General features: G+C 44.4%; 1 protein-coding gene across 3 annotated transcripts in view; it reads right to left on the reverse strand.

Annotated features, from left to right (window-relative positions):
• Positions 1–13,817, reverse strand: part of FRMD4B (FERM domain containing 4B) — a 91,602-nt gene that overhangs the window by 23,912 nt on the left and 53,873 nt on the right. For all 3 annotated transcript variants that reach the window (XM_063165005.1, XM_063165003.1, XM_063165004.1), the window contains exons 8-11: positions 3,452–3,535; positions 2,200–2,265; positions 1,086–1,143; positions 103–189 (exon numbers count right to left, since the gene is read on the reverse strand). In XM_063165005.1, coding sequence (XP_063021075.1) covers positions 103–189; positions 1,086–1,143; positions 2,200–2,265; positions 3,452–3,535 — 295 coding nt within the window. The remainder of the gene's footprint in view (positions 1–102; positions 190–1,085; positions 1,144–2,199; positions 2,266–3,451; positions 3,536–13,817) is intronic.

The raw sequence follows: 13,817 nt of genomic DNA on the forward strand, positions 1-13,817 counted from the left end.
CTCTAATAAGCAACAGCTTAAAAGAGTAAATCCTGACATGCAACACCACACCATGTTCCCCCCCCAAAAAAAAAAAAAAATCAGATACAGAAAAAAACTTACTTTTCTGGGCTTAACTTTGTCTTGTAAGTCGTACTGGCCGATTCCTTTGTAACTTATTCCAAGCCACCACGGGATTCCTTGTTTATCCTGAAAAATGGGACGTCTGCGTCAACCAAGAGCTACTTAAGAATGAGGCAATTCCAGGATTAGAGCCCTTTTCACTCTGTGACAAGCACAAGTAGGTACAGAGAGCAAGGATTTTTCTGGCAAACAAATTGAGGTGAAGTGGATTGCTGGGGTGAAGGTGGAAACTTTCTCCCAGAGGCACAAACCCAGGTGGTGGCTGAGCAAGGTGGGCAGGAAAGCAAGAGTGCTGCTGGAACAACAGGGTGTCACTGCTGGAGGAGTGGCTGTGATAGGGAGGGACGGGGGACAGAGAAAACTGTGGCCAGTGACTGCCAATACCACTAAATTCAGGCATGGGCAGCCACAGGAGGAGGCACCAGCACAAAACAGCAGCTTCTCAGGTACCACAGTCATGGCCATGACTCAAAAGCAAGGAGACATCATCTCTGCTGAGCTCTTCTGCACAAAGCACTCTGGCCCCGGCTCTGCTCTACAAGTGGGAATAAATGGTGCATTTCCATCACTCTCCAAAAGTATTTCTCAGCATCTCCCCACTCCAAGCACGCACCACTAATCACCTGCCACTTAGGAGGAGTCCTTTCCACATTCTATTTTTCTAATCTTGATTAATGTCTCTGGGGAAACTATTAGCTGCTTCAAGTCTAGAAGTGATATCCAGTTTAATTAAGATGATAGGAATTTAGCTGCTGATAGGATTACATAAAGGTTTTACAAAGATTCCTTTCTGCTGTCTGGAAACAATTTTTAAAGTACATTGAATGGGGAAAAATTACAGAGGTTGAAAAATGTGGGGTTCCATACTGATAGAAGGGCACTGAATCATGCAACTGCTCCTTTAGGAATGCAATCCCTCATAATAAGCTCAGCAATCACATTATCTGTAGTCAGTTACTGACCTTTACTCCATAGTAATGAACTCCATATGTTGGCAAAGCTTCTACCACTTTCATGTACCTGCAGACAGATTTATAGCATATCAGATTATTTTCTCTGGAGGAAGTAATATCTATTAACATATTTTTTTCACACATACATCCAGGACACGTCATTTATCATCTGCATATTTTGAAGGCCTTAATAGCTGAAGGCCCATATTTTCAGAAAAAAAACCTTAGCATCTTGGCTTGGGGAAAGATGGGGTATTTTGGCCCAGCTAAAGCAAAAGGAAAATTTCTCATACAACAGAAAATTTAATCTTTTATCAGAAGGTCATAGAACTGAAAGCAAAAACTCTGAAGTGAATATGTGAGCCTTTTGGGAAATGTTGGCAGTAAAGACCTGCCTATAATTATTCCATTATGAAACTCTGGTTACAAAGGACAGGTTCCAAATGAATATGTTTATGCCATTGTACAACTGTTTCATGAGGCAATTCAGCAAACCACTGAACAGACCATTTTTCCCTTGTTTCTACTGAAAAAAAGACCACAAATTACTGAGACAGATTTACAGGCATTGAGGCACGTGAGAAAAACTGCAAGGAGTCTGCACTGTGCAGTCATGGCCATCATCTCAAACATCTCATAACACATCCTACTGCATCTGCTGGTGGGAGGAACACTAAATATTAATGGTAAATGAAAAATAAAATTCCACAGGCTCAGTGGGCAGCTTGGAACACCTTGATGTTTTGAAAGCCAAATTCTGAACACTTCAGAATTTCTTACAGGACTTGGGGTCATATGCACCCTTAAGAGTTTGGAGTGAAAATTAATTGATGGCAGGCAAGGTATGGAGAAGAGTCTTCCAATAAAGTAAGATCCAAATAATTTCTTTTGTCTTTGAGGTACCCAAATGACTACACAAATGCTGAACTGCAAGCCTGTGAAATGTGAGACTTCAAATAATTCCACTTTGCAATGTAACTCAATAAAAAGAGAATCTGGCAGATACAAACGACATCATTTGCAGGCAATAATGACCCAAAGAGTCTGCCTTGCCACTTCTCAACCAAAAAAGAACAGGAGGAAAGTAAAAATATCTTCACAAATTAACAAGTGTCATACTCACTGAACAATGGCTTGTCCTCTGGTCAGACCTTTAATTTGTGTATAATGCTCAATTACTCTGTCCTCACTGCAAACCAAGCACAAAACCCAGTTTAGAGGCTCAGTGACTTTGTTCATGTGCCGAAGCTCAGCCACCTGCTCAGCACGCAGGGAAGGGTCCCCCTGCCCGTTTCTTGCTCTGGTTTACATTCTGGTTCTTGCAGATTTCTTTCCCACCCTTCATTGGGCAGCATGGAGCTGCCTGGCTGGTCCCCACCATCACATCCTGCCTTCCAGACTCATTAACAAACCATTTCAGATCAACCTGTTCTGCTGCAGATGCTGCTGCAGAAGAATGGTGCTAATTGTGGAAATTCATCTTAATGTTCTAAAGGACCCAAACTTCAAAGCCTGGTTAATGCTCCATATGCAAGACAGAAGAAGTTCAACCAGAGCTGTTTTCATTCCTGTCTATTTTCTCCCCCTGACATTTCATAGGTGAAAAAAACCACACATTTGTCAGCAATGACCTTTTTGCATTTTTCCCTGTTACATATTTCAACATCTTTGTTTCGGAGGAATGTGAAATAAAATATGCATTTCTGTGTCAAGACACTTGAAAGCAAAGAAAAACCCAGCAGTATTCATTCAGAGACAAACAAATAATAAGCCAGCATGGTACACTTGAAAATCCATCACATACACATCAAGCCTAAAAAACCAAAACAAACGAGGAGGTTGAATTTGCACAAAGGGCATAAATTCCAAGGAAACAATATCACTGATTCATCCTAAACGCTGTGTTCCTTCTACAGCAAATTCAAGTCCCAGAACTGGAACTGTCTTTCTCTTTCCAGCCTTTCTAGATTATTTTCTTCCCCTGTCCTGTCCAGAGGAGCTGGGTGGGCAGCTGGCAGCCAGCAAAGGTCACCCACCACAAAGGCTCCACTGTGTGACAGATGAAAACTGAGGTGCTCTCTGCAAACCCAAGCCTGGCTGGAGTTCAGAATTCATCTCCTTCTACTGCAGGGTCCCCACATACTCTGATCCAGCAGTTTCTGACACAGCAAATTTAATTTGAGCAAACTTTCAAGGAGGAATTTCCACCAGATCTTGCATAACTTATAATCTTCTAAAAACTGGAAATGCTTGAACATGAGCAATCAGCTCCATGTCCTGGGCTGAAAACTTTTAGAGGAGTTTGCAGACTGCTTAAAAGTGATCTTCTTGTTATCATTCATAGCAATGATTTACATTTTAAATTAACAGCTCACCAGTAAGCAAGTGATGGATGCTCCTGCAGTGTCTTGGTAGGAAAGACAGGCAGTGTCTTCAAGTCTTTTCTGGCGTTCTCATCACTGAAAAAGCAAAAATGGCCCAGAGTCAGAGCTAGTGAATCAGAGATGGGCTCATCAGTTTGGGCAGAAGGAAGGCTGCATTTGCTGCTCACAAACGTGGAGTGCAGCCCCATGTCAGGCTGTCATAGCAACGTAACTCGAGATGTCCTCTCACATGACAGTGATGGATATGGTGTCATGCTCGTTATACACACACGTGATGCTCAGGCCACCACCGTATCAATATTTATTCTGCACACCCTCACTCTATTTGCTGAGTGCAGAATGAGCCCTGAAACAGCTGCAGGAGAGCCCAAAAGTAAGGCTGGCAGTGCTAAGTTTTGCTCTGCCTTCAACAATTTATTTCATGAAGCAGTGTGGTATTTGTTAAATCAGAGAAGTTTAACAGTGATCTGATTCAAAACAAAGGGTTTCAGTTCATACATTTTCAGTGAAAATAGTTCTCCTGGACTGGCATTGTACAGAAAGTTCAAATATTCTGGACTCTAGGCCCAACCTGAAATGAAATACAGGGGGGCTGAAGTATGTGAATGCAATTTGTCACAACGAAACCCCGGCAGAATATTTAAAACCTATTTACAGTCATCAGTAAAATGGTTCATATTTTCTCCTCACACGGTCCATTAGTTAATCAGCTGAAACCTGCACGCCCCATCTGGGCAGGATTTCTGCATGCCTTCAGCACCAGCAAGCACCAACACGACTTTTCTATGCAAAGAATGCACCAGCCACGTCCATCATCATCTGCCTCAACTTTGCCCAGGCTTTCCTTGAAGGTGTTTTTCTGCTCCCAGCCTCTCTTGTCATCAGACTGAACTGTCAGAGTTTCCACCAGAGCTACGTCCCCCTTTGCCATGGGCACTGAGGACGGAGCTCTGCACATGGAGCAACCCTCCCTTGCAGGACTCCGTCTCCCAGATGCCACATGGAAAACGCAGAAGATGAAAGGTTTTTTCGTTTTGTTTTTTTGTTCCTCGGGAGCACAGGCTAATGGCTCTGTGCAAGGCTCTTCCCCAGCCCTGACAATGAGCCTCAGCCCTGAGTAAGGGGGACCACCTCTGGGGACAAGGGAGCACTTCAATCAACAGCCTATTTATTCTTCAGCGTCTTTGATGAGGCTGCCAAGAAGGGGTCAATTAGCACCGAGGAGTGCTGCTTGCTGCACTCTTCTGCCAGGAATATCCATTTTTCTTTGCGAGCTGGCCAGCACCCAAGCGCCACAAACGGGGACAGCTGGGTAGAAAATCAGGATCTCTCCTTCCAGCGCTCAAATGCAGGCAATGCTCACAAAGGCTGAGTTTTATTCACCCCTTGCAGGCCTATTTTGATGGGATCAAAAAGGCTGCAGGACATCTTGGCTTGCAAAGGTAGATCACCAGGGGTTTGTAGGGTCACATGGAATTGCAGATGCAGAGCATGCGTTTCTGAGGCCCGAGAAACCAGAGCAAAGAATAACAAAAAAAAACAAAAAACCAAAAACCAACCAAACAAGAAAACCTGAAAAACATACACCAAAAAAACCCACAAAAAACCAACCCACAACCCAAAAACCCCCAAAACAAAAAAGGGCAACAAAAAAAATACAACATGGCCTGAACTCCCTCATAAAGCTAGATGGATGGCTTGGCTCTCCAAGGTCCTGTCCAACTTCAATCATGGATTCACAGGATAATTGATAATTATGATACTTAAACCACAATTTTCCTCCTATTTTTAAACCTGATTTATCTCTGCAATGGCTGCTCCAGCAGGCAGAGTTGGCAGGGAACTACAGTGAAGGAGGAGAGAGGTTTTGGAAGGAAGTACTAACAAAATAGCTAATTTTTGCCAAACAAAAGGGCTGTTTCTGTAAATGTCAATTCTCAGCCCCGTATTCATAATCAGAGGTTTAACGGGTGGTCATTAAACCCTTATTTAGTAACCTGGTTTTAAGGGCTGAGGAAATAAGGAGGCTGATGCTGGGGAGCCAGGGCAGAGCAGGGGACAGCTGACACCCAGCTGTCACCACTACACACGGGTGGAGAGGCCCCAAACTCTCCTTCCCCAACCATCACAGAGCCAGGAGCCTCCCCATCACTGAGAAATGCCACAAATCCTGGCAGCTGCATCTCCCACGCTCTGAAATGCCACCTTCTGCACCATTTGCAGCCTCCAACAGCACTACTTGCATTCCTGTTGGGTTTTTGGGCCCCTCACCTCTCTGTTTGGTTTTTGGGCCTCCTGACTATCTAAATCTGGCTAAGTAGCAACTTTATCCTCATCAATGCCAAAAGGAGGGTGCTAGTTAAGCCCGAGTGATGAGTAGCAGCTCATCAATACGAAAATGTCTACCACTGAATTTAAATTTTGAGGGCCAGCCAGCAGAGCTGGCTCCAAGCAGGGCCTGTGGGCTCTGACCTGGGGCAAGCAGTGATCAAAGGGCTGTCACCACGTCTGTGCCATGCCAGGGGGCACGTCCCTGCAGCACTGACCCAGAACACTGTCAGCAGGCAGAGCCCACGGGGCTGGGACAGCTCACAGCAGAGCTGGGCCTCCTCTCTTCTTCTGCCAACCTACAAACCCATCCAATTTCTCGCAATAACACTGATTTTATGAGGCAAATTTGGCTCCTGGGACTTGTCTTCCTCACAGGACCCAGCCTCACACCCTGAGGTTCAGACATCATCCTATCCACAAGCACTGAGGGAAGTCCATCCAAATGGACTTATAAGGGCTGAAACTCTCTCTGAGAAGCAACATGATTTTTTTTCTCCCTGCATAATTGTAGGATCAAGCATGAAACAATCCTAGAAAAATGTGAAAGACCTGGGAGAGACAGGGCACAGCTCCTTGCAGGCTGGATGCCTTCAGACAGTGCAGGCTGGCACGCAGCAGCCTGGATCTGCTGACTGCACGCCCCAGGATTAGGGATGATTCACGGCTTCAGGGATAATGAAAGCCTCAAATGGTCCTCCCCCTCCTTCCACAGAGTCCATTATCACTTCATCTGCACCAAGCAAGTCTCCCCTTGACCTTCAGGATCACTTTCCCAAGCCCTCTGAGCTCCAGCTGTTCCCCAGAGGTGACAACTCCCGATAGCAGGAGCGGCGCTTTGAATGATGGCCTGTTCCTGTTTGGTTTCACAAGGACCACGAGATGATAGAGCAATCCCAGGGCAGACAGCCCCGGCTCCAGATGTCCCACCATCCCCATTATCTGCCAGCCCAACACCCAGGGCTGTATCTGGCACGTCCATGGTGGGTTCCCACCAGGAGGAGGACGTGGAGGTCGGGACAGGGAGGCCCAACTTGCATTTAATCTGACCCCTGCACCAGAGGGGGTTTCTGGACTGGCGGTTTTTGGCATAATTTCAATATATAAACTGCCCAGAGTCAATGGGACTGAACATTTTTTTGGCAAAAGGTTTGTTTATTCCCCAGGAGGAGAATATAGGAAACTCTCAACTCAAGTATTTTTCCACTATGGAGAAGAATTAAACAAAGGCAGCAGACAGACCCTTTCCTTCCTATTCCACCCTCTAAACAGGAGTTTTCTCTCTGGCAGATACAAAGCAGAACTTGAATCAATCTGGGCAATGCAAATGGAAATAATGAAAATCTGCATCAGAGCCTACTCACACTGAACCTCAACTTGCACTCCTGGTACTGCCCATAATTAATTCTCTGTCCCAACATGATCAAACATTGGGCAAGATGCTGTCCCCAGCATGCCCTGCTCGTCAGTGCTAGCTCTACGGAGAGGGAGCTTGACTCTAAAACAACCAGGTAACATGATTAAAAATATTTAATATATTTAAATATTTAATATATTTAATATAAAAATATTTAACCATGTACCATACTGTCAACAGGACTTCCCACTTGAAACTCCAGCAGCAAAACAGGACCAATCTCAGGAGCTTCCTACACCCTGCTGATGTTACAGTGAGATTTTTGGCATCTTGCTAAAACCCCCACCAGAAATCCATGAAGGAACCAAGCCAGACCATCGTGGCATGCTCTGCCTAGGGCACATTACTGAAAATTAAAAAAGAGTTACACATTTATGCCCCCAGAAAGTGCATCTTGACAGCCTGTAATGGAATGATACAACACTCCCTGCCAGGCAGAGATTTACAGAACTGTGCTAATTAGGACCATTTGTCAATGGGTTTCCCTGCACCCACTGTCAAAAACCAGCTTATGCCCCTTGCTAAAGCAGGTAAGAGCTTAGATGGAGTAAGATGTGGTTAATGAGAGTAACAAAACGTGAAGAGCAAGCAACACACCCAGCAGCAACAGCCATATATTGGACTGCAGCATAGAAGCTTATCAGCCCACAGATTCTTTGTAAATATTAACAACTCGATGAGGACAGGACTTCAGACAACTCTTAACTGACTAAAGCAAGGGCAGGTGTGCCTGAATTGTGTTTATAACACGTTATAAGGTACAAATTTATCACTAGGGAAAGTGTACTGTATAGCAACTTTATTCTTGGAGTTCGTTGGCCTCACACAAGTAACTCCCAGGTTCTCCTAAACGTCATTATCTTAAGTTCAGTTAATTCTTGAAATGAATTTTAGGCATAGCACAGGTAGAATTTAGAGCGGCCTTGCCTTTAGGAAATGTCAATCAGCCTCTCAAAATTAACCTGAAAATAATTTCACGGACACCCAAATATCAGCAAATTTGAGAATTACGTATGAGATTCAGGGAAATGTGCAGCTGCACAGCAGAAGTATGATACACTATTATCCTACATCATGAAGATGATTCAAAGCATTTCCATTAGGACTTGTCACCTCACTCTCTTCAAGATTTTCACAGCCAGCAAAATAAATACTCCAAAACAGCACAAAATTAGAGCAGATGCTCGAAGGCTTGACAATCAAGGGTTTCAGAGGGTCAGATTATTCACTTGATGTCAGTAACAGCCCTATTTCTTTAGAAGGACCACCAAATTCCTTTGCACCAAATTGTACAAGAACATCCTGCGCTGCTGCCCACACCCCAGCCTAGTCCTAAGTGACGTTTTTAAGTGATCTAGTGACTTTCTCAAGGTCCTAGTGACGTTCTCAAGTGATCTAGTGACTTTCTCAGGGTCCTAGTGACTTTCTCAGGGTCCTAGTGACTTTCTCAGCTTGGTGCAGACTCAGGGAAACATGACCAAGGTTTCCAAGGTTCTCCCATTCTTTACACTCAAGAGATGAGAACCAGCAACATGGGACCATTCCTTTGTAGCTGGGCTGCTTCAGCAACAGGTGCCTCCTCTGTAGGCTTTGGGTTTGTTGTAAAATAAAGAGCAAGACAACCCCAGGCTGCTCTGCCCTTTGAGGGACCACAAGAAACAGGTGTGAGGAGCAAGCAGTGAGGCAGTGGAGGGGAAAACATGAGCAGGGTTAAAAGTGCAGGAGAAAAAAGGCAGGAGAGGTGCAGGGAGACACGATTAATTGAGCAGCTTTTGAGTATGCCAGAGCAGCAGGATCTTGGCAGCGGGATTTTGAAATGCGCTCTCCGACAAATCCTCTTTTGTGACAAATGCCAGACGTTTCCCATCATTTCCCAACCTTTCAGTTCATGGTCTGCTGGCCCACTCAAGAAAGTTATTTTTCTATTGAGGGGAGCCCAGGATGTGGAAAGGCCATGAACAAGGGGCTGATGTTGGTACAGGACTGCAGAGTCTGACCTTCCAGAGCCTGGCTGGGGCAGGGTGCAGAGGCTGCACTTGAGCAGCAGATAGCAGCCGCCTGCTCAGAGAGGTATTTGAAGGGGCATTTAAGAGCCTTCCAGCCTCATCTGTGAGAAGGGCCCTGATAAGCAGTGCACAGGGCTTTTTCAACCCCAGCTTGTTGGACATTTAGGCTGTGCTGCGGGTTCCCACCTTGTGCAGCTGCAACAGCTTTGGTTTCACAGCTCAAGGAGGAGCTGCACCAAACACGAAGCGTGGCTGGGACTGGATGACCATTCCCCATACTTGGAGCAGAGCCTTGGGCTCCAGTCCTGTTTCCTGAGCCAAATTTCTCTGCTTCCCAAGCACTGCCCAACTCCTGGGCAGAGCAGCAGCACCTGCTGATCTGCAGGGGTTTGGTGACTCTATACATTGGCTTTTGGAAGATGGGCCAGGGGCACCAAGGAAAATGCAACATTCCTCCCATCAGTTGTGAGCACACACCTCTCCATATGAGGATGTGGTGAGCAGGAACATGAGCTGCTCCCAGAGCCACATTGCCAGGTGAGACAATGCCACAACTTCCACTTTGCAGACAAGGGTGCCAAGGAAGCAGCTCTTCATGGCTAGAGAAAATCCTGTGACCTGCAGCTGCCCTAAATCCTCAGGTCTTCTTTTGCAGCCCTTGATCTGAAACATGAATATTCTGAAGACAAACCCTTTTGGTCCTTGGACCAACCACCTACAATGGGTGGTGGATCCCATCCCACAGACCTACTGTGAAATATCTACATTTAAAGAGCTACTTGCTCTTTAAACATCACCCTTAGCAGTCCTCCCCTAACAGACCAGACAAAAGCAGCATGGCTCAGCTTTACCTGAGGATTTACTGCCAAGCAAAAATGGATATTCACAGCTGATACAAAGCTTGAAGGACCCAAGCCCTTCCTCACAAATCAGACTGTTATTTCTAACATTCACACTTTCTTCCTGCTCACACAAAGGTCAGCTTAGCCATATTAGCTGTGGGTTTTTAGCGTGTCTGAGCACAGTAGCAAAGTTTAAAGCTTGTTATCACAGCCCGGCTGATACATGGAGATACATGGAACCACAAGAAAAATAAAGTGTCCAAATAACGATAAAGACCTGACAAATCTGCAAAAGCAAAAAAAAGCTGACGTTGAAAAGCTGTCGCTCCATTTACTCAAAGCACAAAACACACCTCATGTGATAGATCTCAGCCACCATGGGAAGGAAAAGCAAAAGATTTATTTCTGCTTTTCTACAGTGAGGATGTTCTTAGGACTCAGACCAGAGCCCAAACTCCTGCTCACAGCTGAGGGTGCAAGACTGGAAAAAAAATCCCTGTAGGCCTCACAAAGTTTTTCAGCTATTAGACAAAATGGATGTGAAATGTGATTTTTCAGCATGAAATGTTGTTTTTACAATAGGAAAGGCCATGTGTTTTAATATTGAATCTGTACTTAAGGGAATTTCTAGGACAAGGGAAAAGCATCTTTTACCTATGGCTGTGGATGTCATGATGCTGCCCCATGTGACAGCTTCTCCCCTGCATGGGGGACAAGCTGGGGGATGCTGAATTTCCTTGCACCTTGCTTGCCTCATCTCTCATCTGTTTTGCAGGCAGAGCACACACAAAAGACCTCTCTAGGTGGCTGGACTGTACCCACTCTAGCTCTGCTCTCTGAGTTAGAAATAATATAAAAAAAAAAAAAAAAAAAAAAAAAAAGAAAAACCAAAGAAAAGAAAGTACTGTGGAGGGACTATTAAAGAGGACAAAACACAGTAACCCCTTTTCTGCCCCTCTGGAAACTGTGCAAACGTCACACATATGAAATCTAAAAATCACTGTTCCTTACCAAACTGCCATAATTACGTGTGAATATTAAGAATTACATTGCTATATACAAGTAGTAAATCCCATGAGATCAGGTTATTAAATTACTGCAAACATCCTTTTTTTCCCCTCTTCATCTAATCCTTTTTGCTCATTTCCACCCACAGTGCTTCCACCTAATTAATCTGCTCCATAATAAGCATTCTATACGAATTCCCTGAGAGCCCTCACAGAACTGCTTTAAAATAGGAAATTGTAAAAAACCATTACAATGACATCACTGCAGACTGCATATGCTTTAGTCTGCCTTGAACTGATGAATCTACAAGTAGCACCAGTGGAAAAAAACCCTGTTGCTATGAGAAGTCTACACAAGAAATGGCATCTTAAGTACTTTTTCTTTGTATTTGCACCTGGTTTGCATGAAAAATAAAACTCTAGGAGAAAACAATGTTTTCATTTCATAATTAATTAATTCAATTCAAATTCAGTGTTCAGGGAGATGGAACTCAGCAGTTTCCTGCCTGGCTCCCCTCAGCACCTGTTCCTCATGGTAGACCTGCACGGGTTCACCAAGGAAAGCAAAATTTTCACCCTGCTTTAGAAAAATTACTGTAGTCTTCAACCAGCTTTCTTTGAAAAGGGTATAAAATTCAATTAGGCTCTTGGGAAAGTCGGTATCTGATACCTGTCAGCAGGGCGAGCATTATCATTATATGAAATAGATATGAAACATGACTTTTCCTAAACGTGCTTATTTGCTACATTGGTTCATCAGATGCTCCCAAATAAAGCAAAATAAATAATCAACCCCCTCAACTAACAGGCTCTGAGTAGGCAGATCTTTGCTCATCTTGTCCTGAATCAGCTGTTTATTGAAAAAGAGGGAGCTGAGGAAAGCACACAGCTGGGTTTGACCTAGAGAGAGTTAATGGTTCAGAGCCAGTGCCTCACCAGGTATTTAAAGAAAAAGCGCTGGGAGTCACAGCTGAAAGGCAAAGCACACAATGAGTCACTTGGCAAACAAGGGCCAGGAGCACAAGGGGCACAAGGCAGCGCCAGGGCTGAGCACTGATTTACAGCCAGGCAGACACAGCCTGCAAAAAGGCTCAGGGTATCAGTGCACAGGCGTTTAAAAAGTGCATTCGCACGGAAAAGAACATCAGAAACTGAACTGCAGTGCTGCTACGGGCACCAGATGGGTGTTCTGAGAGTGAATCCTCTGGTGACCCACCAGCTCTTTTGTATCCGCCACTGACACAGGTGTGAGGAAATGGCCGGGGCTGAAGCAGGATCCAGACCGCGCTCCGGCCAGATGAGATGGGCCCTGGTAACTCATCCCCAAACTTGTCCTCCTGCTCCAGCCCCTGGGCGTGGCCACACCTGGGATTCTGGTCACATAAACCTGGCAAAACTCCCAGAAACAGGCTGGACAAGCCACCTCCAACAGACCTCAGGTGTGTCCTGTTCCTGAGGGTACCTTCCTTAATCTTGGGGTTAGCGGTAGAGTGAGCAGGTGCTCTGCTATCAGGCAATTATTAACTTCTTTCCAACAGCTATTTTCTAGCACTGCCCACGTTATCTTTCCCACATTTTTTTCCACCAAGAGATCTTCCAGTTTGCCGGGCAAATTATTCAGCTCCCCAACAAAACAGTACCCAAAAATCCCACTCTGAGCACTCTTAATTAAAAGCAAATTGTTAATACTACTTTCTGCACCTAGATCAAGAACTTCACTTTTTTTCCACGCAGGATTTTAAAATTCAGAACTTTCTGAACCAATTACTCCATAGCCTCAGTTGCAGGGCTATCTCTCACCCAAACCTTTCCCTTTTCCAAACTCCTTTATCACCCCCAGAACGATAAACCCCGGTGCCTCGCACATGTCAGCTATCAGGAATTCATTATTTTGTCTGTGTTATGTTATACCAGTCGGGAGTTATCTTTGCAGCCCACAGGCCAGAATCAAAAACGAATGTGTCAGCTAGTTAAAGAAAATAGAAGCCCTCCTCCAGCAATTTAATTAACTTCCAGGGAGCAGGGCTGGGTTTCAGTCCTGGAAATTGTACTGGGGAAAATACAGTCCAAGATTACCAGTCAGAAAATAAACTTCTTTTTTTTTTCCCCAAGTTGCTTTCCTTATATAGTCCCTGTAGCTAATCTGATTTTGATAAACATTTTTCCAGTGCTAAAACAGCATTTAGGACTTCTCAGTTATAAACTGTCTCTCTCATCAAGCTACAAGGGAAAATAAAAGCATATAATATTTTACAGGATTTTTGAGGGCAGATGCTTAATTTGTAAACTAAATACAGCTAAATTATTTATTTCCCAAGGAGGCCAAGCTTTATATGTTGTATATCTACAAGATGAATAATTAACAGACTGCCAAAACATTGTCTCTTTAAAATTCAAAAAGAATTCCTAAAATAAGCAGAATATGTATGTTTTCCCCCCAAAACTGAGCCATGCCAGAAGCTGAAATTTGAATCACATTATCTTTCTAAAACCTTTACATAGAGTTTAAAACACAAGATTTTATAAAACCAGGCCTGCAGATTTTTCTGTTTCATTTGCAAACAGGAGAGTGGAGAAACGCAATAAACTCACGCAGAGTTTCAAAACTCCAATCAATGACTAATGCTTGCTTGGGGTTCCTCTTGCAGGAGGAGCTGGGTAAAAAGTGCTGGGAACTCAGCTGAAACGCAGGAGCAGTCAACTGGAAGCCGTGCATGAGTCGTGAAAAGCAAACACGAGCCAGCGTTACATCCTTCC

Source organism: Melospiza melodia, chromosome 10 (genome assembly GCF_035770615.1).
Source record: "Melospiza melodia melodia isolate bMelMel2 chromosome 10, bMelMel2.pri, whole genome shotgun sequence".
NCBI classification, from domain to species: Eukaryota; Metazoa; Chordata; class Aves; order Passeriformes; family Passerellidae; genus Melospiza; species Melospiza melodia.